The sequence below is a fragment of the Fragaria vesca genome, linkage group LG1, assembly GCF_000184155.1.
Source record: "Fragaria vesca subsp. vesca linkage group LG1, FraVesHawaii_1.0, whole genome shotgun sequence".
Lineage (NCBI taxonomy): Eukaryota > Viridiplantae > Streptophyta > Magnoliopsida > Rosales > Rosaceae > Fragaria > Fragaria vesca.
The window spans coordinates 6,485,543-6,512,899 of record NC_020491.1 but is presented as its reverse complement, the minus strand read 5'-3'; the positions used below and the strand labels follow the sequence as shown (position 1 = coordinate 6,512,899).

Below are 27,357 nucleotides of genomic sequence, written 5' to 3'. Positions count from 1 at the left end.
AACTCAAGAAGAAGAAGAAGAAGAAGAAGAAGGTACTGCTTCCCCCATGAACCAGATTAAACCAGAAGAAAAAAGGTGAGTTGTTACTATTCTTCCTCGAGCCATAGGTTTCTTATCGCTTTCTTTTTTTTGCTTTCCTCTTGAAATATATATGAACTTTGGAGTATTTTTTATTTTTTATTCTGCTTTCTATGAATTGTAAATTTAGATAAAATTTGGAGCATCTCTAATTCTGGTTTCTATGATTTCTGATTTCATTTTACAATGCAGAGAATGTGGAGATATAATGGAAATTGAAGAAATGGAGACTATGGCCCCCTTGACCCTGGCAGAACAAGCAAAAGAAAGTACGGGCAATGGCTACTCCTGCATCAAAGAAAGTTTGGAAAGGGGTGGAGCTAATAAAGAAAGCTTGCCCAGATCTAGGTATTAGTTTGTTTAGCTTTTAGAGCACTTGGGGGAGTTTGGCTATGTAATAGTTTGGGATGCACAGACTGACAAGATTGTAACAAATGAGACTCATGAATTTTTTGTTTTGTTTCGCTTTACATTAGCTCCTTAACCTTCCTTAATAAATTGTAGTCGTAAATTGCTTGAAAATCATGTCATGAGTTTTACTTCATCTAGTTTTGTTTCCAAGATTGGCTAAGGACTTTGGGATAGAGGTGGCAAACGGCCTGGCTCGGCCTGGCCCACCTAATTAGGTTTCGGACCGTGTTTGGGCCAACCCATGACGGGCCACTACTTAATGGGCCCAGTCTGACCCACGGCCTAAGCCCATAATACGGTGGGCCGGCCTGGACCCATGAACAGGCCCGTTTCATGTCGAAAATTGAAATAGTCGAGGTGAATGTCCTATACCACCACTTCTATTCTTGTAATCTCAACTTTTAATTATACATGATACGATTACAAACCAAAACTAATTTACATAATCTATCGATTATTTTTTTTTTTGTCAACAAATTAAAGAAATAAGTGATAAATGCTTATGGTTCACAATTAATAAATTTTTAGACAAAAAACTTCTTATGAGTCTAGGGGAATCCAAATTCATACTTAAATAAATAATTATCGATATATAAGTATATTGTTCACACTCAAAACTAAGTTTAATAAATATGTTATCTTTATATTAGAAATGGAAAAAAATTATATTTTATAACGGGCCGAGCCTATAACGGGCTCAGGCCGGGCAGGGCCTATGGGCTCATTTTTCTAGGCCCAGCCCGACCCATTAGAATAACGTGTTTGGGTCGGGCTGGATCAGACCGCTTTTAAACGTGCCGTGCTCGTGCTTAGCAGCCCGTTTGCCACCTCTACTTAAGAAGTTTTACGTGCTCAGCTCTGGAATTTCCTTGAAACTAATGATCTATTTAAATCCTCTCACTATTACTATTAAAGTATTAATCTCGTTATGCTAGTACTTTATCACCGGGCTGTAATACTATTTTCAATAAGCCGCAAAAAATGGTATAATGAGTTTTACAAAGTTTTTGCAAGCTAATCACATACTAAATTTTCATATAACTGACATGATATTGAACACATTTCATTAAAATTTTGTCTACATACATATATTGATGTAAAAAATTATTGCAGGTAAGGCTAGGGTGTGCAGAAAATTATTGCATGTGATGTATCAACTTTGTCCTCAAGTTGTAAAATGAGTTCTCAAAATAGTAATATTAGTTCTCAAAGTTGTAATATGAGTCCTTAAAGTTGTAAAAAAAATTAGTTACAACATTAGTCTTCATTTTTCCTTTAAAGTGGTAATTGAGTCCTCAAAATTATAATACGAGTCCTCAAAGTTGTAACAATTTTTTAAATCAATTTGAGGACTCAATTACCACTTTAAACACACATTATCATTTTAAGGGCACATGATGACTAATGTTGTAACTAGAAAATTTTACAACTTTAAGGACTCATATTATAACTTTGAGGACTAATATTACTAGTTTAACAAAGTTGATGCATCACATCATTCACATGTATCAACACATTGTAGAATTTTCCAATTATTGCTGCTTGCCATACCGACATTACGTCGCACTAGTAATGGTTTTCGATCAATTGCCATGGTTTGCACTTTGCATAATATCTTTGCTGCTTGTTAAAGAATCACGAACATGACTTGTCTTGAAGAAATGATGGCAGAGCGAAAGATGATTGATCTGGTATTTGACATACACATTTTCAAGATTCAGATACAACTGTTGCTCTTTGTTCACCCACCCATAAACAGAGAAAACAAAAAACAAAAAAACAAAAATTGAAGTCTATGACCCCCCATCCCAACATGAATATATTTTGGATCATCATGGGAAACTTTGTATGCATCCCTCTGAATATCATGAGGTGCCAGTGACACCCATATTCCGATATCTAGTTATCTATAGACAAGGTTTTACCAGTATGGCATGACCGAAAGTAAAACAATCTCAAATGCAACTCCTCCAGACTCCGGAAAATTAAGCACCTGCAGCCACCTCAGTTTCTCAATCACAAGTATTGTTCATGTATCCTGGCTCGATTCTCTTCCCACCACATTCTGGCGTGCATCTCCCCAAATTTTTCTCGGCTGCACCATTTATAAAAGGAATAGACGATTCATGTCAAGTCGGATAAAATTCCATATCATGATAGCAGCAAACCACAAGACAGAAGATTGTATTCCCACAATCAAGTAGATTATTAACTGAACACAAATAAGGAATTAGTGGAAGACTGATATTGGTGTGTCATATGGTTTGATTATTGTGTCTCTTATAACTGGGAATTTAAGTCATAATTGCCAATAAGTTAAACTTTCAGTGTGCTATAATGCCCATGTAGGGACCCTGTGCTAATAATCAAGTATTCTTGACTAAAAAGCATTAGCTATGGCCTGAAATCTTGCAATGTTTCTATAAAGCTCTTACTGTGATGATGAATAATTACAAAGAAGTCAACACACTAGTTGCATCTTTGAATTACTGTCTGATGCAGGTTAAAAAGTTAGAAAAATCAGATGGGACGCATGTTACCGAAAAATTAAGGCACAATATCAAAAAATGCAATGCCGATAAAACAACAATGATGATCGGCTGAAGATGTTCATTACTGAGGTTAAAAGCTGATCATATGGTCTTATGTTATGTCAAAGTTGCTATCTGTACATACAAAGTGAGGATGTGTGCCTAAAATTGTATTCTTGAACTATTCTGACCCTTAATAGTTGCAATAACACCTAACATAAATAATATGAACCTAACAAATCACCCTATTTGTACTACGGTTCTGTTAAAATCATGGTTTTAACGAATAAAAAACATCAGCCTGACCATGAAGTTGTCAAGAATATTATTACCTGAATCTGACTCGTCTAAGCTCCCGTTTGCCACCTGGCAATGCTCTGATTGTGATGTAAACCCCAGGCTCATCCTGTTCGACCCATTCAGTCTCCAAATCACTAGCATTGCTGATAGATAGCTCTCCAGAGCGATCAGCATCCCTTGATGAACTACTTCTTATAGAAGCATCCATGGATGATGTCTCTGTCTTGGTGCCACTTATGCTGGACAGTTTAGGGGTGGAATTCACACCAACTGAATCACAATACTGTTTGGACTGCATTGGATGATGATCAAGTGAATCTGAGGATGAGTAGCCCATAGCCGTGCCTGGTGGACGGTACAAGTTTCTAGGTAAACGTTCTCTGGTTAGTGGCGGTGTTACAGGGCTATCTTCTACAGATTCCATCTTTGAACTCTGTATCGAACTCTGTAACAGAAGAGGAAGCAGACATACTATATGAAAACTGATACAGAAAACAATAGTATTTGCTAGGCCTAGCAGCATATGCATAAAAGCCAAACTAACATTGACAACGTACATTAGCAAGAATATTAACATAGAATCACCAATGTTATTGAATTTACATTATCATATGTCTACCACATAACCAGCTAAGGGGCTTACCTCATCTTCAGATCTTGGCGGGGTTGGTAGTGGGAATGCTGCCCTATTAAACCTTTGAACATTGTACAGCTCCATGACCTTGTCATAGTTTTCTGCCCACCACCTTTGCGCTTGCCATTTGTTAAATATCTCTCGACTAATCAGTGAAAAAAAAAGAAGAAAAAAAGAATTAGCCAACTAAGAATCCCTGATGTTACAAATGCTGAATGAAATTTAAGAAGAAGAGGGATTTTGCAGCAAGTATAAAACAAGAGTAAATCTCCATCTTTGGGCGCTGCGATCACTTATTTTCTATCCCTACATTTCCATTTTTAACATTAACATGCTAGAAAATCAATTCATCCTCTTGTGTTGTAGCTCTAACATTACATTAGCAAATTATGTGTCAGCTAAAAATGTTAGGAACTCAGGTAGTTAGGTCACACTGCAGTGGAAGCAGAACACCTTTTGCCAAAGCAAAAACAAAATTTCGGTGCCATGGAATAAAGTGGTCTACAAAGTGGCAAACCCATCAAACAGATCTCCTTTATTGGCAGATCAAAGTTGGTGGGTTTCAAAAGCAAATCAATCCATGCTAGTTTTTGACCAAAACCCAACTCATAGAATCATTTGAATCAATCAACTTTAGCTTAAGCTTCAGATTAAAGCCAACTCCACAGTGTATCACTGTGACTTAAGAAAGCTACCATGAAATTATGAAGTCCCACTCCATGAGAAACACGAAGGCACAGGATGATGTTTACAGTTTGTCATCTACGTAGTCTTGGAGTGACAGGGTTCTGTGGCTCATTATAAGTATGAGGAGACAAAGAAGATAAATAATAGGGAGGCAGGAGAAAACAAAGCCACGGGGAATAAGGCAGGCGTGAAGGAATTGAAATAAAAGAAAGCAAAGGGGCTCCTCCGACATGACGACAATCCTCACTGATAAAGCTTTCCTAACACAATCAAGAATGACCCACCACCCACCATATTACTATTCTCACTCTCTCAATTCCCCTCCCCTCCCTTGTGGACTTTTGCTTCCTTTGCTTTTTCATAACGAGGCGTGAAATTTACTGTCACTTTGTAGGCCCATTCACACCAAAAATCCTAATTCTAAAGTTGTGTTTGGATGCCAAGAAAACTAGTCACAAATTTTCCTTTCTGACAAAAAACACACATATATAGGAATAGTCTATATATAACATGTCGAACCACATCGGTGTTGAATAACAATAGCACTCAGATTCGGATCCTAGTCGACGCCTAATGTCACTATTGAGCTACATTGATAACGAACAACACAGTATGTAAAATCCGATTGCTCGTTGGCGCCTAATTTTACGACTTTGAACCACATTGATGTTGAATGACTATAGAGTGAAAGAACCGATTTGATTGTGCCATCGTACAAATGTTGAACCGCACCGATAATGCAATAGCTATTCCCATCGGAAAAAAAATCGATGCAAACGATCCACGAGCATTCGATTTCAATAGCATTGTTGTAATATGTTAGCATTTGGAAAAAAAATTTAGCAAATTTGGGATGAACAAAAACACGTTTTTAAGAAAACCAACGATCCAAACACGACCTAAAACTACTCAAAAATGACAAATGTTAGATATCGCAGTGGGGACTCACCACACCAGTAACACTCACGGCGCACCGATCAAACGCAAAATTCCAACCGTCGGATTCGAAAGAGAGGGCGTACCTGAACCTAATGCGCTTGAGATCGTTCCCACCACGTGGCAAAGAAACGAAGGTGATGAGAACGCCAGGCTCCACCTGGGCCACCCACTCCTTGGGCTCTCTCTCTTCAACGAACACAACCGGGTCGGCCCGGCGGCCGCTCGCCGAGTTCGGCGTGCCTTCGCCGCTCGAGATCCCTTTCAGCCTCGCCTCCATCTCCTTCCCCCAAGTCCTCGGCGTCGTCGAGCTCGAGCTCCCCGTTCTCCGGTACGACCACCGGAACCGGTCCGACTCCGCGTCCGACAACTCTCCCGTCCCCTTAAGCCGGCCCTGCGTCGCCGGACCGGTGCAGGGGTTGCAATGCCGGTAGGCTCCCGACGCCTTCAGCGCCATGTCCTTCAGCTGCAAACCAAATCTCACAATCAGAACCAAAACGACGCCGTATCGCAGAAAAAAAAACAACGTGATCAAAATTTGATGATCAAATAAAGTAGAGGTCACCTGGAAAGTGAGCGATTTAATCGCCGCCTTGTTGGCCGGAGTGTTGGTGGAGTCGGAGACCTCGGGTTGACTCAGCGACTCGTCGCCGAGTTTCTTAGGCCGAGCTATGCACGTCAACATTTTTGCTCTCTGCAAACTCAGAAACTCCAAAGCACGGTCGTTTTGAGCGAGAGGGAGGTAGGAGGAGTCGGTTATTAAGGCGGGCGCGGGGAACGAGGCGCCACGAGTTTACTGTGTTGTGCTCTCACCAGAGCTTAATTTACGCCAGAGATTCTCTGCGGAAATTTAAAAAGGGAATTACAAAAAAAAAAAAAAAAATTGGGGGTGAGTGATTATGTAGGCTAAGAAGAACTGGGTGGCCAACCGTTTTCGTTCTGAGATTTCTGAACCGGAGTTAATGGCGAGAATGGTGATGACGACTGATGAGCAGAGTGGGAGAGAGAAAGAGAGTGTTGGTTTTTTTGGCTCGCTTTAATTTGGCTATAAACGGGAAGGGGGGAGGTCTACGACATGGCGTTTTTGACTTTTTATTCATTGTGTGACTTGCAACCGGGTGGTTTTACCGGGTTTGGGTACTAGGATGATTGGTGGGCCATGCCTTACCTACTTTTGGACCCGTAAGGCTTTCATTTTGTTGTGGGGACCATTGAGATTGTGGGCTGTTCTGGAAGGGCCTGTTTTTGGTAACGGATTATGGGCTGGTAGTGGAGATGACGTAGGTGGCCCAGCAGTCAATTTGGACTAGAATGGCAAGTTGGGATGAGTTTGGACCATGCTAGGGAGTTTAGAGTCGTCTCTCTCTGTCAGTCCAAGTTACATCATCAATTGACCGACCTATGATAATCCTATATAGCATGCATGTTACGCATAAAATAGGCTCGAGCTACATCAACATCCAATACCTCTATTCCTCTATCAACAATCTCACTATGGAAGTGAATGCCTTCATGCGTGACGTTTAAGAGTCGTTGTTAGTAGTGTTAATACTCGTTTTTCTACGTTATTTAGTCTAGACAGAACGATATTTTTATGTTATGTTTTAATTTTTTCTATTAATAAGCACAACTCGATTATGTTTTTAGTAGTGTTAATACTTATTTTTTTGCGTTATTTAGTCTAGACAGAACGATACTTTTAGGTTATGTTTTAGTTTTTCTATTAATAAGCACAACTCGATTATGTTTCTAGTAGTGTTAATACTCGTTTTTCTGCGTTATTTAGTCTAGACATAGCGATACTTTTAGGTTATATTTTAGTTTTTTTTCTATTAATAAGCACAACTCGATTATCTTGATCTCAATATTTACATATCCTGACACAAAAGTGAGGTCTGTCATAACCCTACTTCTATAAGATTTTGTTTGGTGAACCAAACAAATTATTCATTTCCTCTTTTCCTCTTAGACTGAAATACAAATCCAGTGATTGGAAGGCCATTATTAGCCTGCCACAAGTCCACAACCACCATATCCTCACAACCTCAGCATCACCACAATAAGATGACCCAGCTTTAATTTCCAGTGACAGTGATTCTGTAAAATAATGGTCATTAAAAAAACAAAAATAAAGAAATATCAACAAAAAAAAAAAGATTCATAAAGCCTAGCCTTGGTTGAAAGCAACCAATAATTCCATAAAAAAAAAAAGGATTAGTCTTTGTTTTTGGCTCCTAGGTAAAATTAAAAACCCAGATTTCCAATTGGACTGTTGTCACACCAAAAATAATTAAACAAAAAGATTCAGTTTCTGGGTTTGTTCACACTAACCATTCAAAACGTTAGGAACAACTCACAGAAAACGTGACCCCGACTCCCCTCGCACCGTCCGATCACCCTCTCAGTTCTCCGCCACGTGTCCAACCCGATTCTCTTCCCGGGACCCACCCCCGCGCTTCTGGAATAACCTCATCTTTCCCTCCAGATGGGACCAAAAAGCTCAACGAAGCCAGTAGAAGCAGCAACAAGAGCCACTCAGATTCCGGCCACGGGGTTCTGATCACCTGCTTCGCTGATCACCGCAACCAGCTGCAGCTCCAAAATTAGAATTAAAGACTCGGACTTGAAAACGATGTCGTTTTTGAGGCGGAGAAAGGGGAGGGAGGAGAAAGCGGCGGAGGTTTCGCAGGCGGAAGACGACAGCGAGGAGACGGAGAAGGAGCACGAGAGCGGGAAGAAAACGGCGCGTCGTAAAAGGAAGGAGGCGAGGGCGAACCGGTGGTCGTGCGTTTCGAATTGCTGCTGGCTCATCGGAGTCATATGCTCGATCTGGTGGTTTCTTCTGTTCTTGCTCAACGCAATGCCGGCTTCGTTTCCTCAGTACGTGACGGAGGCGATCACCGGTCCGGTGCCGGACCCGCCGGGAGTGAAATTGAGGAAGGAGGGGCTGGCGGCGAAGCATCCGGTGGTGTTTGTGCCCGGAATTGTCACCGGCGGGCTGGAATTGTGGGAAGGGCATAGCTGCGCCGATGGGTTGTTTCGGAAGAGACTCTGGGGCGGCACGTTTGGGGAGTTGTATAAAAGGTTGGTGCTTTTTTGATTGAACTTTATTTTTGTTGTCTGGTTTGATTTGGTTGAGTTTGATTTAGGGTTTGTGGATTAGGGTTTACTCTAGAAGTAGGGGATTTGATTTGGTTTTGTGTGTGTTTGATAGTTGAAAGTGTGATTGATTGTGACTGAAAGGTTTGCTTAACTTAGAAATTGCTTGAGTTAAACGTTAGTCGAAAAGAGGTTATGAATGAGTGAGTGAGTTTATCTTTTGGGGTTTTTTGAGGCTAAGGGAGTTAAATTGTGTGGGAGTGTAAGCGAAAATTGAGAAACTTTTGTGAATGTTAGTTTGATCAGTTATGACAGCTCCTGCTATGTATGAATTGTCCGTATTCCTCTATAGGGTACTGTCACTCAATCTGCTCTTGTTGTTTTGGTAAGCAAAGTGGATAGTTGTGGGGAGGTATGAACTGCAGAATCTATTTACTGTCGGTCCTAATCGTGTTTGTTGTTTGATCAGTTATTTCATGCCCTCACTAGTAATGAATAGGGTAGTTTGATTTTCCAAATTTCTCTGTATCATTGAAGTTCTTGAATAGTCTTGGATTTGACTCTTACTTAGTGATTTCTTTTGTTTCCAACAGACCGTTGTGCTGGGTTGAACATATGTCTCTGGACAATGAAACTGGACTGGACCCTGAAGGTATAAGGGTTAGGCCTGTATCTGGTCTTGTGGCAGCTGATTACTTTGCCCCCGGTTACTTTGTTTGGGCAGTTTTAATTGCTAATTTGGCTCGCATTGGATATGAGGAGAAAACCATGTATATGGCTTCATACGATTGGAGATTATCGTTCCAGAATACAGAGGTATTGTTATGTAAACATCTTTCTCATTCCCTCATGGTGGCAGTGTATAATTTACTGTGGCAACTGACTTACTGTATGTCCGCTTGATTTCCTTTACCAGGTTAGGGACCAATCTTTAAGCAGAATAAAAAGTAATATAGAACTTATGGTATCTACAAATGGTGGTAACAAGGTGGTTGTTCTCCCACACTCAATGGGTGTTCTATACTTTTTGCATTTTATGAAATGGGTTGAGGCACCAGCACCGATGGGAGGTGGCGGTGGATCAGATTGGTGTGCCAAGCATATTAAAGCTGTAATGAACATCGGTGGACCCTTTTTAGGGGTTCCAAAAGCTGTTGCAGGACTTTTCTCCATTGAGGCCAAAGACATTGCGGTTGCCAGGTTTATGTCTTTTCTTTTTAATATCAGATTTTCCATCCTTCTTTGGGCTAGTCTGCTAGACATATATGATTTTGTATCCTGCTTTGGCTCTCAATGAACTCCTCCTTATCCTTGTTACAGGGCTTTTGCACCAGGTGTTTTGGATAAGGATGTTTTTGGTCTCCAAACCTTGCAACATATGATGCGGATGACCCGGACATGGGATTCAACTATGTCTATGCTACCAAAAGGCGGGGACACAATTTGGGGTGGTCTTGACTGGTCACCTGAAGGCAACTGTAATTGCAATGTGAAGAAGGTGAAGAATAATGATACCAACGTTGCAGAACCATATAGAGTAAATTATGGGAGGATGATATCATTTGGGAAAGACGTGGCGGAGACACATTCCTCCAAGATTGAGAGGATCGATTTTAGGGTATCTCTCTCTCTCTCTCTCTCTCTCTCTCTCATTCACTGTTTATGTGGTCCCATATATCTATTATAGATTTATCTCTCAATTCAGCAATTAGTAGTCCAGTTACATAGCATCTCAATAAGGCAATATAGCTATTGGATTTCCATATGGGATCATTATTAAAAAGGTGAAGAATGGGTTTAGGTTTAGGCTAGCATTTTGTTGTAAGTTGATATAATTACAACGTTCTTGTGTCTGGGCACAATGACGCCTTGTATTTTCTTAGATTGTATGTGAAGAGTGATGTTTCATTTTTATTATTGCTAAAACTGATCTTGCCATATGAGGTGATGACTAGTATTTTAACTTGTACCGAATTTAGACTCAAGCATGAGGATTTTATCATATCACGAGGACATTGAATTTCAGAATTTGAAGTTTGCTAAATTTGTTTTTGTCTGCCAAGATGTGTTCCGTCTTCTCCTATAATCCCACAATACATACTGTGATGAGATATTTATTACATCCGCTATAACTAGTAGTTTACTTTGGATTGCTTGGCAGGATGCTGTGAAGGGTCATTTACTAGCGAATGCTACCCATTGTGATGTATGGACAGAGTACCATGAAATGGGTGTCGGGGGTGTCAAAGCCGTTGCAGATTACAAAATCTACACAGCTGGATCAATTTTGGATCTGCTTCATTTTGTTGCGCCCAAATTGATGACACGTGGGGATGCTCATTTTTCATATGGAATTGCGGACAATTTGGATGACCCCAAGTATGAACACTACAAATATTGGTCAAACCCCCTAGAAACAAGGTTAGTTTTTCTTTGCTGTTCTAACAGATAGCACCCCACTGAATCGTGATCTGAACTTAATCTAATCTTTCCTCTTTTCATGACTATTGGTTAAATGCAACTAGTGATACTGTTTGTAATTGTTTCAGCTTGCTCTCCTCTACCTTTATATACTCGTTTCTAGATATTGTAGATTATTCTCCTGGTGGTTTTCAGGGCCTAGTTTCTAAACCCCACTGAATCGTGATCTGAACTTAATCTAATCTTTCCTCTTTTCATGACTATTGGTTAAATGCAACTAGTGATACTGTTTGTAATTGTTTCAGCTTGCTCTCCTCTACCTTTATATACTCGTTTCTAGATATTGTAGATTATTCTCCTGGTGGTTTTCAGGGCCTAGTTTCTACCCTCTAACTACTGCTTAGGATTTACCTAAAAGCGGGAGAAAGGTCGTAATGTTGCCATGCATGTGTCTCTTTTTTCTTTTTTGAACCAATATCTATCAAGTTTTTTATTAGTGTATACACCTAGTGATGATCTGTTGTTTGCCTCTTGGTTCAGCTCTAGTTCATTCCTCTATTACTTGTTAAATAGTTATTTCCGGGATTGTGATTCACAAGGGTGTTCACCACTAAAGCACATTGCCTGTTTGTTTGTGCTGTTTTAACTTCTGACTGCTTGTGCAGATTACCAAATGCTCCTGAAATGGAGATGTATTCTCTGTATGGAGTGGGAATCCCAACGGAAAGAGCGTATGTGTATAAGTTAACTCCTGCTGCTGAATGCTACATTCCCTTTCAAATAGATACCTCAGCAGATGGTGGAAGTGACAACCCATGTTTAAAAGGTGGAGTGTACTCTGCTGATGGGGATGAAACTGTCCCCGTCTTGAGTGCAGGTTTTATGTGTGCTAAAGCCTGGAGAGGAAAAACCCGATTCAACCCTTTTGGCATTCGTACTTACTTAAGGGAATATGATCATGCTCCTCCAGCTAATCTTCTAGAGGGCCGGGGTACCCAAAGCGGTGCTCATGTTGATATAATGGGGAACTTTGCATTAATTGAGGATGTTTTAAGAGTAGCAGCAGGCGCTACTGGAGATGAATTGGGTGGAGATAAAGTGCACTCTGATATTTTCAAGTGGTCTGAAAGGATCAATTTAGATCTCTGAGTTACATGGTAAGTTTCTGAAGAACACAATACAACCACATTATATGGTCTGAAAGAATTTGGTTTCAGGCTTCTCCTTTTCCTTTTCTGAATCTGGATACTATATTGTGTTCTGTGTTTCAGTAATCCCGGGTTTGAAGATACATCTGATGAATCTTCAGCCTCTCATTGTGTTGGAAATACAACACCAGTTCTTGTAATTGCTTTGAAGCCTCCGACATGGGTAGCATACTGCTAAAACAGACCATCATTGCTATGGCGAGATCACAATCGGCTTGAAAGAATCAGATCCCACGTTATGCTAGGCTCATAGCAGTTGAGGTGCAGCTGACTCATACAGTTAATATAGCTCCATAGGATTTTGGATATTCAATTAATTTATTGGATCGTATATGTCAATAAATTCTTCGATTAATCAACGCATACCATACCCCTTTGTATCTGTATTTGCTTTTGTCAACTTTTTTGCTTAAACTGATGGATGGTAGATGATATATGATGTATATATATGGAGGAGAATGTAAACTAGCCAATCTTGCAAGAATTAAACCTGCTTTTTAACAGAACACATATTTGGATGTCTGAGAGAAGCAGAGAAAATATTTAACAGAGTTATAAGCTAGACAAAAATTTTGAAAGAGTTCCAATTGCTTATTACGAACTCTAGCATTCTGCAAGTTACAACTTCCTTACAACGTACAGCAACTAAACTAAACTATGCAGGTTCCAAACACCAAAGTGAGAAACTTTTATTCTGGTTCCCATGTAATAATACATCTTATGCATCAGAACAGCACCTGTATAAGACACCAAGCATAGGCGCTAAGAGGAGAAACAAATAGGGTTTAAAACCCTTAAGTGGAAGCAGGAACTTTGTAAGACCTCTGATATCTTCAGGATGGTTCTCCATGTTAACCTCCTCTGATTTCGCCTGAAGTTTCAAAACACGATCAGGTCTCTCTAGATTAACCTCCTCCATGTCCGACTGGAACTTGAAAATTTGATGAGGGTGATATTGTAATCTTATTTTATGAGATTTTCCCTCCTGAAAATTATAAAACATGACTTTGTCAAAAGCTGCCATAAAAAGTGCAGCGTCACCATTATGGAAAGCTAATGGAGAAGGATAGATTTCTTCTCCACAGAGTTTTTTGATGTTCCATGCCCGCGTCGCACTCCATAACTTTCTGCCATAATCTTCCATCACCCACATGTCCATGAATTCTTCTCCACTTCGAATCACTGCAAGCCGACCTTGGTACTCCGCAAGTAGTGGCTTGGATTTGTGACCTCCATTATCGACTGCGGAGGGTGGCAATGAGAACATTTCCCAATTCTCTGCATCTTCATAGAAAGCAAATACTTGGTTATCTGACAGAAGCCAATGCAGACCACCATTTGCTGCTACAACAGAATCTTCTTTATTCGCAAAGAAAGTCTTACAAGGTAGAATCACATCCTTTAACCTCTTCCATGCCCATGTTGTTGAATTAAATATCTCGCACCTAACATGGCGCCAAAATTCAGATTTACGCTTGACAGGTTTCTTTGCTTGCGAGAATCGAATAATCTTGTACTTCAAAGGATTTGACTTCAACACCAGCAGGGCAGTGCTTGCAGTAGGGTACTTAGTTTTCGGATTCGGTATCTTTACCCATTGTTTCGTAGTAGGCTTACATACCAAATACCTGTTGTTCTGGTTGACACACACTAGTAGGCCTTGATTTGCAGCTTCAATCTGGACAGGAACTTTTAGAAAATCCAAAGACAGTGCAGAAGTGGAGCTGGCATCAGTGTCCAGCGACACAAATGTGGATGAGAGTTGGGAGTTAACTAGGCTCTGAATGAAAAATCCAGAAACTATGTTACTCCTCTGGCAAAGCAATTGATGGAAGGTTGATTCGTATGTGACCCTATTCCACTCCTTTGAAATCGATCTGCAACGCCCTAGAGTTTCCAAGGATGATCTTGTTAGAATCTCAAAGACTGCGTCATCTGGCAATTTTTTTACTAAAGCCATATCGAAAAATGCTGATTCTGTGGTGCTTCTTTGACTGTTTCAGATTAAGTAGTGCCGGATCGTACTCTTGCTCACTCTTGCTCATTCTTCCTTGGAGTCACAATATATATTGGATTTTAACTGATGCCGAACACAGAATACGTACTAATCCTTGTGGGTTTAGGAACTATTTCCTTTGGGTTTAGGAACTGTTTCCTTATGGGTTTAGAAATCCTTTGTCATCCTCTGCAGAACCAAATGTCACCTGTAAGTTCTTCATCCTTTTAACTGCAAATACGTAAAATCCATAAAAGAGACTTGGCTTCCAAGTTTCATAATTTATTGAACCGCGAAACGAGGAGAAACTTGGAGACCAATGCAAGTCTTTACCGTCTAAGTACGTTTCCTTTCCGGTTTAGGTTTTTAAGTTTTCCGGTAAATAACAATGTAAATTATTTTCAAAAAGACAATGCATCTACACTCTTAATGTCATATCAAGAAAGAAAGCTAGCTAGCTGTTATTGGTTTGGGTTTCCAAAAAAGTCATTACTATAATTTACTCCTTGTTCTCATTGGAAAATGATCCGCGTCATCTCCCACAAATCCTTAAGAAACTTGAAAACCAAGTCTTGACAATTTTCCAACTAAAGATTTCAAATAATACAGCTTGTACGTAAAGATTTAAGCATTAAGAGCTAGACTCTCAATATACATTCTTTTTCAAGTCACACGTACATTGATTCTTGCTTTTCTCCATGAGAAATTCGTCCGAATGGTATATAAACTTTTATTCCTTATAAACTTTGGTATATCAAATTTTGAAATATCAGAACGGTATCTCATGTTTTCATCCCGACCTAAGATTGATATATATAACTATTAAGATGACTGATTTACCCTTAAGTTTTTTTTCTTGGTTTTTTTATTTGTTTTCATATTCCATAAATATTAGAAGAGGTTTTGGAATTTGATGATTTGGGTTGGCTTTTATAAGCTTAAAGAAGATTGAAGATGGGAAACATACAGAAGTTCAATCCTTGTTGTTTCTGCTGACACTCAAAGATCTTGTTGTTACTGTTGACATTCAAGGATGATATGAGATGAAGAACTGATTATTAGTAAGGAGAAAGTGACGATAAATTTTTTCTCTACATTCCTAAAAATATAAAAAGTAAAAAAAAAATTGGAATATGAAAACAAAGAAGAAAAACTAAGAAAAAAAAGAGAATTTAAGGGTAAATTGGTCATTTTTTTTGTTTGAGGGTAAATTAATCATCTTAATGGCTATATATATTAATCTTAGGTTGAGATGGAAACATGAGATACCAATCTGATATTTTTAAAACTTGATATACCAAAGTTTATAAGGAGCAAAAGTTCGTATACCATTTAGACGAATTTCTCTTTCTCCAATGGCTTCATCACCAACCTTTCCTTCCTATATCTCTGACGAGATTCTAACCCGAGCATCCTTGGATAGTATTGCCCGGTGCAGGCTCGTTTCGAAACAATGGAACCACCTAACATATGATTCATGGTTCATAAACCAGCTCTCACAAAGAACCAAACTAACTGACGGGGTTTTCATCCAAACCTCCATCAGAAGTAGACAGATATCCACCTTTGTTCAAACCGTGGATAACAACATCGACATCTCCGATTCCAAGCATCTCTCCTTAAGCTTCCTGCCTCAGCCGGTTAAGATTGAAGCTGCTCATCAAGGTATGCTAGTTTGTGTAACACAAAAACGTGTACCTCAATACTATGTCTGCAAGCCAACTACCAAGGAATGGGAGCAGATACATAATCCGAAAACGAGGTATATGACGGTGAAAATTGCCTTAATGGTGTTGAGATCAAACCCGTTAAGGTACAAGATTGTCCGATTATCAGAACCAAAGTGTCAATATTCCAAGAACAAGTACAACCTTAGGTGTGAGATATATGATTCCAAAGCTCGGGCATGGAAACAGTTGTTGAACAATGTAGCTCTACCCAAGGATGCCTTCTTGAGCTGTACACCAGCAGTATCAGCCTGCGGTGCACTCCATTGGCTTTTGTCCGACCACCAAGTTGGAGTCTTTGCTTTTCATGTAGAAGAAGAAAGCTGGGAAATATTTGCACCACCGTGCTCGGCGGTCGGTGATCGTAATAAGAATAAGGTGGTGGACTACCAAGGACGTCTTGCATGGATTTGTGAAGGAGAGGGCTCCATGGAGCTTTGGGTTATGGAGGACTACAAGAACAAAGTATGGAGTAAAAGACAGATAATAAGGATCAAGGTACTGGATCCTTTTGCTTCTTTTGCAACTCTTTGCAATAACGATGTTGCACTCATGAGAGGATTTTCAAATATCATATTTAACAAGTTTGGAGATTATAGTTCCAAGATGGCAAATCTAGAGGGTCTTACTCGAGCCGATGAGATCTTTAAGTTCCAATCAGATTCACAGGTTACTAACTTGAAAGGTCCATTGAAGGGGCAATAATAAGATGGTTTCGTTCGAGTAAAAATAAGTGGTCTCCAACAACCAAGTATCGTTTGAAGATCGTTGGGAAATTTTGTGGTACATTTGGTATGTATGCCTCACAATTGATTCAAAGATTGAAACATTATTTGTATGGCATGACATATGTATTGCAAAAGGCCATAGGGTAGTTAACCGGTACTTGATAACATGGAGGTCGGATTCAGCTTTCAATCCTGTGTTTTTCACATTATCATACTTGATAATTTCATGAACGTGTTTTATTTTGTTATTTGAAGTTTTGTATTTCGAAAGTACTTTATTATTCAATTCATTGTTTATGTTGTGTTACTAAAGTTGTTCGTTTTAATTTCAAAAACAAGTATGACAAGAGTCAAAGTTTTATAACCAAGTTGATAATTTGATATCATAACACGCACGACAAAGTTTTTGAGGTCTTTCACAAGTATTTCAGTTCACGTGTACATACATAAGAATAGAGCGAGTGTGACTTATAAAGAATAATATATCAGTTTCTCATTTTAGATCTCTAATCTAGTATGATTTATAATACGAATTATGTTAGCTTATTGATTTTCTTTACTTTATTCTTAATCAAGTTAAAAAAAAACATTGAAAGAAAATTAAAAATCATAAAATATTGATTTTTTCAGCTTAATTAAGTTTTAACCAACTCTACCACCTCATTAATTACGTCTTAGGTTGGTCTCCTCTCTCTTCAATGTAGCTTTCTCAATTGGTCATATGTTTTAATTTCACAAGTTTGGAAATACATAAAGAAATATCAACAATAAAACTAACCAAGGATAAGATAAAAAAAGTTTTGGATGAACCATCCCAATCTATCCTAGAATCTTTTCACCCAGAATCCTCACTCGCAAAAAGGTGGAGCGTCGGAACCACCTCCCCACACCTCAACCCCAAACTCAAAATCTCCTCAGTAACAACCACGACGGCGCGTGGGAAACGCGCGTGGGCGTAAGGCGACAAATTACAGTGAACGGCGGCTGAGAAACAGGGAAAATAAAAGAAAGATGCAGCCAACGGTTAAGGGCGCGTACATGCGTGCGCGTGGGCCACCACCAAGAAAGGAAAAATACAAAGAGAGGTAGAGTGAGTCAGTGAGGGGGTGGTGGGTGGTGGTGTGGTTTTAATTAGAAAATTTATGACTTTTCTTTTTCTAGTGTTGTGTTGTCAATCAGACCAGAGCCCAAGAACAAGGAAAGCAAACACAAATAGAGACTCAGAAACAAATTCTAGAGAGAGAAAACAAGAGCAAGACTTAAGGAGAGAGAGAGAGTTTCAAGGTAGGAGACAGATATGTCCATGTTCTACCCAACACTCTTATTCTTTGCTTATTCATACCTTGCCAGATCCCAAAGGTTCTCATTTGGTCTTCTCTTTTCTTTTCTTTTGTTTTCTATCAGCTTTTGTGTAAAATTTGGTCTGCTTTTGCTGGTTTGGTTTTGGATGGTGGATTTAAAGGTCCAGACTTTATGTGGGTTTGATTCTGTGTTGTGTTTTGTGGTTGCATGTGGTGTTTGAGATCATGATATCATGATGATTTGGTTTTGGGTTTGGTAAAGCTGTGCAGCTATTTGTTGGTTTCTGGCTCTCTTTTTTTTGGTGTTTTGGGTGTGCTGTTTTCTCCCTATCTTTTTGGCGAAGGGTGTTCCTTTTAGCTCGTTTTCATTTTCTTTTGGCGAGTTTTCGGGGTTTTCTTTTGTTTGTTCTTAGTTTGATTGGTGCTCTGCTTGTGTTTTTGTGTTTTGAGGACAATGCTTTGCTCTGTGGGATTGAGCCAGTAATCGGGATGAGTGGCTTGTTATAGCTGAAGAAAAGGATTTGATTTCTGTTGGTGATGTTATTGGGATTGATATCGAATTCTGAAGTCTCTAGTCGATTGATTTCTTTGCCTAGTTAGTCTTGCATTGATCTGTTCCTGTTTCCATGAAAGGCTTTGCTTTGATTTAGGCCTACTGATGTTGCATGTAATGGAAAGCTCTCTCTTTTACCTGTAATTTTACTGAAATGTGATAATGGATGGCAAGTTTTTGGGTCAGGTTCTATGGACCTATGCAAATGAGATGATACACATACCAGTCTACAGAAACTTTGTGAAACCTCTTCATGGTGTTCTCTATGTATGTAGAGTGTGAAATTTCATTTGAAATGTTTTTAATACTGGATTTCCAAGTTGTTTGCTGCAAATCTTGTATGTTAATTCATAGTGGTTACATGACTGTTTTGGAATAAAAGGAACTGAAAAGCTTTCATGTTATGGTAAGTAAAAATTGATGATGGAGTTGCCCATCTGTTGAGGCTTTGGTCAGTCAATAATAATTCACTTAACCAGTTTACATTGTGTTGATCAATCTGTTTTTTAGTTTCAGTTCATTGTCTGAGTACTTCTCTTTTGGAAATTCATCATTGTATTTGTGTTAGAACCGAACCTAGTGTCAAGCAAATCTTATTCATGATGTAAGTTCTAATGAACATGATTAAATGTTGCATAGTATCCCCTCAAATGTTCCATTTAATGTGCATTTAGTTTGAGCAGAGAGTTTCCAAGTGTGCCAAGAATTATGTTTTCCTTATTAACGATCATTTTTATTTTCCATAAAAATTCAGGACACACTGTTAGAGTTAGTAATACCAACCCTGAACTTGGAAAAGAGAAATTTTTATCAAAGTTCCGTCCAGTCAATGCCCCTTAATACTAATTGCATGTCTTGGAATCCAAATGAACGACAAGTTTCACCTCCTGTATCTAAGGATGTGAGCTTCAAAATGGAACTTCCACCACAACTTCATCATGATGCAAAGCATTTAGGCCTTCAAGTACAACCTGACCCCGGATCAGGCACAACACAGTCAATTGGTCAATCTCAAGGTCAATGCGTTTCTTCTGAATCTGGTATATTTCTTTCTGGTCTTTTGATTTTGTAATAAGAGTTTGGTCCACTGTGCTTCAACTTTAAGTGGCTATCCAACTTCTAAAGGGATATTATGATAAAGAACAAATTATATATTTCATAAGAAGTTAAGTTTCTGAAGACAGAGAACTACATATAACATACAGTAAATGGTTGTTCTAACTGTACCATGTTACTAACGATAGAGAGATCTTCATTTCTCCATAGTGGTATCCGTACCAGTTTATTCCTCTTGTTTTATTGTACTCAGCTCTCTAGTTCTAGTGTCCTTGAATAAGTTATTATTGCTGCTCCCAGGTGAGGATGATGCTCGTGGCAAGGGTGTTGAAGGGACAATGAAGCCAGCTTTCTTGAGTAATTTAGATTTCATGCCGCATCCTTCTCAAGCTGGTTACAGCAATGTAGTGGTAAGTTGAGCTTTAATAACCAGAACTTATTTTGTTATATGGTTGTTAATTTGTCCTTCTCCTTCTTTACAGACTCAATTCCATCCTTATGCTGATCCTTACTATGGTGCATTTGTGACTCCCTATGGCCCACAGGCTATGGTAAGTTTTTCCAAGTACTAATGTTTCCATTAGCTATTCATCTGTAGCTACTATTGCACTGCCATTCAGTTATGTTTGGAATCAATTACATGCAACTGGATATATTTATTTGAAAAAAAAGTGTTTTATTGTATTAACTTATAAATTTAAATCAATCATCTTGTAACTTTTTATGTTGGAATGTTGATATACCATCTTTCACACCATATTGATCTTAGCACCATCATTCAGAGCTTTGGAATGATTCAAGATTTTCTCATTATTTCTGCTACTTAGTATGTACTTACAATTATGTATGGACTGTTCTCAGCCCCCTATGGTTGGGATGGGACCTCCACGAGTTCCATTGCCTCTTGATCTTCAAGAAGACGGACCCATTTACGTCAATGCAAAACAGTACCATGGAATCCTCCGAAGGAGACAGTCACGTGCAAAGCTGGAGGCTCAAAACAAACTTCTAAAAGCTCGAAAGGTATGTACATTACATCGACCGGCTCTTCATTGATGTGAACTCTTGTCGCTGCATTTGGTACCTGTAAGTATGCATTTTAAGTTATAGATGCATTACTAAGTGTCCAAGTGAGGATCGATTGTGTAACAAGCAATTGATACCTGATCCATCAAAAGCAGCTTTGTCCTTTCTTTAAATTTGTTCTCCTTTAAAATGAATTGAACCTTTAACCTTTTTCCTTCTCACTTTTGAATAAATGCAGCCATATCTTCATGAGTCTCGGCATCAACATGCACTGAATAGGGTTAGGGGTTCTGGTGGACGTTTTCTCAGCAAAAAGGAGCTCCAACAATATGATCAGAACCACACCAGTAGCTCCAATGATCATGTCTCGGGTTCTATCGACTTCCATCAGAAGGATACACCACAGAGAGAAAATCATCACTCGGGAAGCAATGATCTAGTCACTTCTGTTGCAAGTCACTCGGGCATAACAAGTGTTTCTGGTACCAATGCTATGTTTCGGCAGCCAGACCGCAGGTTCTCAGGTGGCATGTCTTCCCACATGAGTGGAGCCATGCAATTCAGTGGGAGGCTTATGGGCGGTGGAAACCAGCACTGTGCTTCTGTTGTCCGGTGAGAGGTGTGCACAAACTGTGACCATCTCACCGGTTTGGCAATTCATCCTTGGCTTTGTCACTTCAACATTCTACATTTATCTCATGGAAGTGGCATTTAGTAGACTCTGTAATGTAACGGGGTCTTAGTATTGTCTTTTCATAATGAAATAGTTAAACTACAGCACATAAGATTCTGTTTGAATTTCAGATCAAAAACAAAACAGTTTGGTTATTACTAGTCAGATTCCGGTACTGTTATCACAGATGCTTTGCTTTCTTCTGACAAATTCTTTTGAAAAGATATGAACCGGAGTATGATATATAGGTTGTGATAAAGTGATGTACTCATATTTGCTTCCAGCTAATAGTCATGCATGCTGTGAACAACAGAACAACCAAGCCTCGCAGTGTTCGACCGTTCAAGACCAAGTATAATTCTGATTTTGGTTTACTATCTTCATCTCGATAGCAGAAGTCAGATTCGAGTCCAAGATGATCCAATTTTGCAAGGGATCAAACCTTAACCAATCCAAATTCCAACCTATTTTCTAATCAAACATAAAGAGTTGAGAGAATAGCACTTTCCTTGAATCAAAAACAGAGTATGAGATACTTCTCTTCGAATCAATTTTTTATTTTATTTTCATTAACAAATGGAAAGAAGCATCCCGTTCTACTCCTGATAGTGTCAAAAGTAGTCAGAGAGGCATTTCTCATGTGCTGAATCTTTTGACGTAAGTAGTCGAGTTTGTAAGATGTATACCTAGGTTCAAATTATGCGGACTTACTTTAATTGGAGTTAAATCTCATTTTATTATATTCTTATTTCTTTCTCTTTCACTTTTTTAAACAAAATTCGGTATAGATTTTACGCGTGATATGAATACGTTAAACTAGCGAGATGTGTCAGTCTAATGATTTGATGGACAATGCCGTGGCTTCACCGTAAATAGAATTCCGGTCAGTATGCCGTGAGGTCTGTTGGTGTGCCAATCGGATCTATCATAAAAATCCAGGACCCGGTCCAGCTGGGCCGGGTGTAAAAGACAGGGCCCCCCCCCACACCTTTTATAAGTCCCACTCCCACCTGGAAATATTAACCCAGATTTAAAGCCTCAAGGCATTTTTCTCCTTTTCACTTTCCAGCAAATTAGAAACGGCAAAATTAAAACCTCCTCTCCAAACAGAAGGAGAGGCAGAGACTCAGAGAGAGACTGGTCGCCGAAGAAGCAAAACGCAAAGCCATGGTGTCGTACATGAACGCGTTGCTGTACGGCGTCGGAGGCATCGTCGTCGCCGGCATGGCTCTACTGGTGGCTCTCCAGGAACGACTCGTCTACGTGCCGGTCCTACCGGGGCTGACCAAGTCTTACCAGATTACGCCGGCCCGGCTCCGACTCACCTACGAGGACGTCTGGCTCCGATCCCCGGACGGCGTTCGCCTCCACGCCTGGTTCATCAAGCTCTTCCCTGACTGCCGAGGTCCGATCCGAATTCTTGACCTGATTCGTTTTCTTTGTTTTGTTTTAAGCTTGAAATAGTGCTGAATTTGGCGCTGAGTTTACTCAGCGAGTTAGGGTTTAGGTAGTTGTGGAGCTTAGTGTGATTGCTGAACTGAATTTCAGCTTGTTTTGATTTGATTTTGCTTCTGCTGCTTTCGCTACTGGATTTGATTTTGTTGACTATATAGAGTGAATGCATCAACTACTGGAGTAATTTTCATTCATTTGGCATGTGATTCGTTACGGATTCTGTGAGTTAGGACTGCACTAGACTGTTTGCTTGTTAATTTTTTGGATTGTTCGTCGTGCTCATCTTGCTGTTTTGCTTGGTTTGCAGGTCCGACGCTTTTGTTTTTCCAAGAGAATGCTGGAAGTATCCTATTCCGCAGAGTTTTTCGACTTTTATTACTTCAATTACGATACACTAGTATTACTTGTGCTAGTGTGATTTACATCTAGTTGATTGGATTCTGGTATTCTGTGTTGGCCTTGACTACTTACCTCCAGATATTGCGCATCGTCTTGAAATGGTTCGCATAATGTTGCAAAAGTTGCAGTGTAACGTGTTTATGCTCTCATATCGAGGGTATGTTTCTGCTATGATTATATTTAGTTGTTTTGTTATCTTATCAGTAGCTTCATTGGGTTGATAAATGTTGGTTGGAAGAGAAAAGGCTAGTATGTGCTTACGGATAGTCTGTAACTGCAAATGTTATGACATACACAGGTATGGAGCAAGTGACGGATTTCCTTCTCAACATGGAATTATTAAAGATGCTCAGGTATGTTTTCTGGCAAAGAGAAGATTAAAACATATATTTATGTTGTGGTGCTATATGTTTACTGTGTACTTCTCTTTCTGTTAGGCTGCGTTGGATCATCTTTCTGAGAGGACTGACATTGACACATCTAGAATAGTTGTCTTCGGAAGGTCGCTTGGGGGTGCAGTTGGATCTGTGGTTGCTAAAAACAATCCTGATAAGGTATATCTCAAATAATTTTCTTCTAACTTTATGGTTTTGCACTATTATCCAATTGAGGGGGTTGAGTTGGAGAGCGAATCCCCAACGCAGACACAAATTTTTGAGTTTTGAGTCACTTCTCTTTGTATTTGTGCTAATTTTTAATCCGTTTTGCAACCTTTTCTCATGAATCACCTTAATGTCATCTTTGTTCATAATATATTTGGAGTGAGTTCTGCTTTTCTAGCAAATTTTAAACACTCTAAATGGTCCCCTTTTATTTCTTTTATTTTTCAATATCTGGGAATTTTGCTGCCAGAATGAACGCCCCATAGATTGAGTTGGTCTTAAACAGTTTTGTTCTGTTTATGTATTTCAGGTTGCTGCATTGATTGTTGAAAACACCTTCACATCCATTTTGGACATGGCTGGAGTTTTGCTGCCCTTCCTGAAGTATTTTATCGGAGGCAGTGGTTGCAAAGGTCCCAAAATCCTTAATTTCCTCGTGCGTTCTCCTTGGAGTACAATCGATGTCATTGGCGAGGTGAGCTCATATGGTGGTAGAATTTCTTGTTTGCCCTGCAAATAAACATCTGAAATGGAAATCCTATGCTAGACATATATTAGTCAACTTTTTCAGATTTCTGTGTCTTTCTGTTTTCTTATATGAATGCACCATGTTCAGAACATCTGAATGGACTAGGTAGGTCTGCATGTATATATCGAAACCGTATGCACTATATAAGGTAAATAGGAAGTGTATGTATAATAGACATTTTTTTACATCTCACTTTACAGTTCAGCATTGGAAATTCTATTAAAAAGAGTGTAAGACATTGGTTTCGGAGACGCTGAACTCCTTTTGTAATTATATGTTGTAATGTATCAAAATCAACTCACTGGCGTGAGTCGTTTTTGTTTTGCCATTTCCTAATCACTATGTCGCTTTCTGAATTCACAGATTTAGTGATACCTCATACTCAACTATCTTAAATGCAGGTTAAGCAGCCGATCCTATTTCTCTCTGGTTTGCAAGACGAGATGATTCCCCCGGTCCACATGCATATGCTGTATGCAAAAGCAGCTGCTCATAATAGGCAATGTGTTTTTGTGGAATTTCCTAATGGTATGCATATGGATACTTGGCTCTCAGGTGGTGATCAATATTGGAGAACAATCAAGGAGTTTCTAAAAGAGCATGTTCCAGAGGGACGAGATGATGAATCATCAAAGACTGGTGAGTTTTGTTTGTCTTTTGAACAAGGATGTTGATGTGGCATTACTACTACCTCATGTATATATGTCAAGTCTTTTGAAGTTTTCTTTTTGAATGTTAAATGGTAATAGAACTTGTTGCAAGCACCCAAATCTATAGCTACTATGTACTCGCTTGCCTTTTTCCTTCGGTTCTTGATGCTTGATAAGTGGTTGCAAGCACCCAGACTTATTATTACTACTCTTTTGTTTCCCTTTTCCTATGCTTCTTGATTCTTACCCCATCTTTCTCCACTCTCAGATGTGGTGGCAAAGTGATTGGATGGATTTTAGACTTCTCCAAGCATATATCATTGGCTCCCCGCAGGACTCAAACATTTTTCTACCTTTTTTTTGAAGCTGCAGCAGTTAAAAGCTCTATTTGAGGAGTCGCTCTGCCAAGACCTGCCTGCACCACCTGTTCAGGTTTCCCCTGTAAAAGATTCTTTGTTGTTTACGAAATTCAGAAGGATGCAGACGAATGTGAATGCCTTGGATATTACTATATGGCTTCTGGCATACAAACCTGAATCTTAATCTGCCCCCGCGCTAACCCCCATTGTATGAAATAAGATTTCTTGCAAATATATATCTGGAGTTTAGCACTTGACTGCTTGTATCTCAGTTATTGTGATGCTTCAGGACTATGCTATAAAATGGTTAGTTTGAGATCTGAAATCATTCAAAGCTTCGTGTGGTCGATTAGGTCTTACTGGATACCGCAGCGAGGCATGCATGTTTCCAGTGTCTGTGTATTGAGCAATTGAGATTATGTTCTTGGTTAGCTACTTGGCTTGTTTTCTACGTCTTATTATGTGAGACTCAACCTGGCAATTCAGACTGAGACCCTTCAGGTTTCTTCTTTCACTTGTCTTATTCCTGTACTTTTACCTCTCTGCCTAGACTGGAATAGCATTCTTGTTCCTCTCGCAGGTCTATTTTGACCAAAAATATTGAGACTACACACAATCAAACATGCCTCATGCCCTAGTCTGCAAGATGCTCGTAGATAAATCGAAAACAAATAATGTTACCAACATTTTCCTCCCTAATCTAGCTCCCTTGTCCAGAATAGGAATATAGCACCTAATTTAGCCTTCAAAACATCTTATCCCACAATCATGTATGGTTAGTGACGGCACATCAGTCAATTTCCAAATTGTGAGCTCCAGATAATCTCTACTCTATATAATGCGATGAACCCAACCCATTTCCATGTCCATTTCAACATGCCATTACAGACCTTGCCCGCTCCGCCGCTGAGTCCACGGTGGTGCTCCACCGCGGGCCGAAGCCAGCTCCGCCTCCAAGACGTGTGGTCCAAATCACGACACGTGTGCGGAGATCTAATCCTAGAGGTAAGACGGGTCCCATCACAATTCTCTATTCAGGGAGACACTCTCTCTGGTGTGGACCACGATTTCAAAACGGCAGTCCCATTTTCCTCAGCATTCACTTTTTCTCAGTTCTCACCCAAAAAAAAAAAACTCTATTCGAAAATAGTTTCGGGTCCGCTTAAAACCCTCAGAGAGAAGAATTCCCCTCTTTCTCGCTCCCCACTTCGTCTCACCTCTCCCTCCAATCCTCTCCCGCCACGTCACAAAAAGGCACCGCGACTCCCCACAAAGGTCAAAAATTCCTTTCTTCTTTTTTGCCTTTTCCATTTTCCATTTCTATTTTCTTTTATTTTCCTTTCCCTCCCTTTAAAAACCACCACCCTCCTCAGTCCTCAATCCTTTTCTTTCTCTCTCCTCAGACTCTCCTGCTGCTACTGAAATTTCTCTCTGCGTTTTTAGGCCTTAGCCGTCGTCTCATCTCCATAAATACGGTTAAATTAGCTCTGAACTTACCATTCTACCCCTGCTCCGAGCTCTGAGAGAGTGTGAGGGTCATGGAAGGACAAGGTGCAGCCACGGCGCAGCTCAGCCCGCGCACCGTCGAGGAGGTTTTCAGGGACTTCAAGTGCCGGCGAGCCGGCATAGTCAAAGCTCTCACCGCCGGTCTCTCTCTAGTTTCACTCTCTTTTTTTTGTGTTGGAAATTTGACTTTGTTTTTTGTTTTTTCTAATTTTTTCTGTGTGTTTTTGTCGTCTTCCTCTGTGCAGATGTTGCTGATTTTTACGAACAATGCGATCCTGGTGAGGTTTCTACTATTTGTTATCTTTTTATCTTTTATTTTGGTTTGAAATTGCTTAGTGAAATGGTCATGCTCAGCTTTTAAACTTGCACAAAGGCGTTATCTGAAAATCTGGAAAATTAAATAAAAAATTACAGTCATTTTTTCTTTTGGTTACAAAAATTACAGTATTTTGAGCCGTGTATGAAGGTTTTTTGTTAATTTTTCTTGATGAA

General features: G+C 39.6%; 7 protein-coding genes across 8 annotated transcripts in view; 5 read left to right on the top strand and 2 right to left on the bottom strand.

Annotated features, from left to right (window-relative positions):
• Nucleotides 1-2,155: 2,155 nt before the first annotated feature.
• On the bottom strand, nucleotides 2,156-6,262 carry LOC101311701 (protein Brevis radix-like 4-like). Its single transcript, XM_004287557.1, has 5 exons — nucleotides 6,143-6,262; nucleotides 5,664-6,043; nucleotides 3,964-4,099; nucleotides 3,353-3,753; nucleotides 2,156-2,584 (listed from the first exon to the last, which is right to left on the bottom strand). The coding sequence occupies exons 1-5, from the start codon at nucleotides 6,260-6,262 to the stop codon at nucleotides 2,506-2,508; spliced, it is 1,116 nt and encodes a 371-aa protein (XP_004287605.1). The 3' UTR covers nucleotides 2,156-2,505.
• Nucleotides 6,263-8,091: 1,829 nt separating this feature from the next.
• Nucleotides 8,092-12,923, top strand: LOC101311410 (phospholipid:diacylglycerol acyltransferase 1-like). The gene is made up of 8 exons (XM_004287556.1): nucleotides 8,092-8,661; nucleotides 9,270-9,492; nucleotides 9,593-9,876; nucleotides 9,997-10,294; nucleotides 10,382-10,387; nucleotides 10,838-11,097; nucleotides 11,763-12,254; nucleotides 12,369-12,923. Exons 1-7 carry the CDS (start codon nucleotides 8,210-8,212, stop codon nucleotides 12,244-12,246), a joined length of 2,007 nt encoding a protein of 668 aa, XP_004287604.1. The 5' UTR covers nucleotides 8,092-8,209; the 3' UTR covers nucleotides 12,247-12,254; nucleotides 12,369-12,923.
• Nucleotides 12,924-13,023: 100 nt separating this feature from the next.
• Nucleotides 13,024-14,265, bottom strand: LOC101307254 (F-box protein At5g49610-like). Its single transcript, XM_004288920.1, has one exon. The coding sequence runs from the start codon at nucleotides 14,263-14,265 to the stop codon at nucleotides 13,024-13,026; it is 1,242 nt and encodes a 413-aa protein (XP_004288968.1).
• Nucleotides 14,266-15,656: 1,391 nt separating this feature from the next.
• Nucleotides 15,657-16,733, top strand: LOC101306965 (F-box protein At5g49610-like). Its single transcript, XM_004288919.1, has one exon. It carries the CDS (start codon nucleotides 15,657-15,659, stop codon nucleotides 16,731-16,733), a length of 1,077 nt encoding a protein of 358 aa, XP_004288967.1.
• A 1,296-nt stretch (nucleotides 16,734-18,029) lies between these two features.
• LOC101310929 (nuclear transcription factor Y subunit A-3-like) lies at nucleotides 18,030-21,603 on the top strand. Of its 2 annotated transcripts, XM_004287555.1 has the most exons (6): nucleotides 18,030-18,115; nucleotides 19,509-19,650; nucleotides 19,967-20,076; nucleotides 20,149-20,217; nucleotides 20,528-20,689; nucleotides 20,931-21,603. In XM_004287555.1, the coding sequence occupies exons 2-6, from the start codon at nucleotides 19,524-19,526 to the stop codon at nucleotides 21,306-21,308; spliced, it is 846 nt and encodes a 281-aa protein (XP_004287603.1). In that variant the 5' UTR covers nucleotides 18,030-18,115; nucleotides 19,509-19,523; the 3' UTR covers nucleotides 21,309-21,603. The 2 variants fall into 2 exon arrangements, with proteins under 2 accessions (XP_004287603.1, XP_004287602.1); XM_004287554.1 differs by lacking the exon at nucleotides 18,030-18,115 and having other exon boundaries at nucleotides 18,949-19,650.
• An 833-nt stretch (nucleotides 21,604-22,436) lies between these two features.
• LOC101310637 (protein bem46-like) lies at nucleotides 22,437-25,675 on the top strand. Its single transcript, XM_004287553.1, has 8 exons — nucleotides 22,437-22,770; nucleotides 23,128-23,163; nucleotides 23,298-23,376; nucleotides 23,518-23,572; nucleotides 23,657-23,773; nucleotides 24,132-24,296; nucleotides 24,752-24,989; nucleotides 25,269-25,675. Exons 1-8 carry the CDS (start codon nucleotides 22,533-22,535, stop codon nucleotides 25,283-25,285), a joined length of 945 nt encoding a protein of 314 aa, XP_004287601.1. The 5' UTR covers nucleotides 22,437-22,532; the 3' UTR covers nucleotides 25,286-25,675.
• A 1,044-nt stretch (nucleotides 25,676-26,719) lies between these two features.
• The window catches only part of LOC101310349 (PHD finger protein ALFIN-LIKE 5-like), a 3,552-nt gene continuing 2,914 nt past the window's right edge, over nucleotides 26,720-27,357 (top strand). The window contains exons 1-2 of the mRNA XM_004287552.1: nucleotides 26,720-27,006; nucleotides 27,111-27,143. Of these exons, the coding sequence (XP_004287600.1) occupies nucleotides 26,898-27,006; nucleotides 27,111-27,143 (142 nt within the window). The 5' untranslated portion in view covers nucleotides 26,720-26,897. The remainder of the gene's footprint in view (nucleotides 27,007-27,110; nucleotides 27,144-27,357) is intronic.

Bases quoted from the DNA above. Each gene is read 5' to 3' on its own strand.
- LOC101311701 (XM_004287557.1), bottom strand. From the start codon at position 6,262: ATGTTGACGTGCATAGCTCGGCCTAAGAAACTCGGCGACGAGTCGCTG. The intron at 4,100-5,663 runs GTACGCCCTCTC...TTCACTGATTAG, and splicing joins CTCAAGCGCATTAGGTTCAG to TCGAGAGATATTTAACAAAT. The intron at 2,585-3,352 runs GTAATAATATTC...TAAATGGTGCAG, and splicing joins CTTAGACGAGTCAGATTCAG to CCGAGAAAAATTTGGGGAGA.
- LOC101307254 (XM_004288920.1), bottom strand. From the start codon at position 14,265: ATGGCTTTAGTAAAAAAATTGCCAGATGACGCAGTCTTTGAGATTCTA.
- LOC101311410 (XM_004287556.1), top strand. From the start codon at position 8,210: ATGTCGTTTTTGAGGCGGAGAAAGGGGAGGGAGGAGAAAGCGGCGGAG. The intron at 9,493-9,592 runs GTATTGTTATGT...TTCCTTTACCAG, and splicing joins TATCGTTCCAGAATACAGAG to GTTAGGGACCAATCTTTAAG. The intron at 9,877-9,996 runs GTTTATGTCTTT...TCCTTGTTACAG, and splicing joins AAAGACATTGCGGTTGCCAG to GGCTTTTGCACCAGGTGTTT.
- LOC101306965 (XM_004288919.1), top strand. From the start codon at position 15,657: ATGGCTTCATCACCAACCTTTCCTTCCTATATCTCTGACGAGATTCTA.
- LOC101310637 (XM_004287553.1), top strand. From the start codon at position 22,533: ATGGTGTCGTACATGAACGCGTTGCTGTACGGCGTCGGAGGCATCGTC. The intron at 22,771-23,127 runs GTCCGATCCGAA...CTTGGTTTGCAG, and splicing joins GCTCTTCCCTGACTGCCGAG to GTCCGACGCTTTTGTTTTTC. The intron at 23,573-23,656 runs GTATGTTTTCTG...TCTTTCTGTTAG, and splicing joins GAATTATTAAAGATGCTCAG to GCTGCGTTGGATCATCTTTC.
- LOC101310929 (XM_004287554.1), top strand. From the start codon at position 19,440: ATGCCCCTTAATACTAATTGCATGTCTTGGAATCCAAATGAACGACAA. The intron at 20,077-20,148 runs GTAAGTTGAGCT...CCTTCTTTACAG, and splicing joins CTGGTTACAGCAATGTAGTG to ACTCAATTCCATCCTTATGC. The intron at 20,218-20,527 runs GTAAGTTTTTCC...GACTGTTCTCAG, and splicing joins CCTATGGCCCACAGGCTATG to CCCCCTATGGTTGGGATGGG.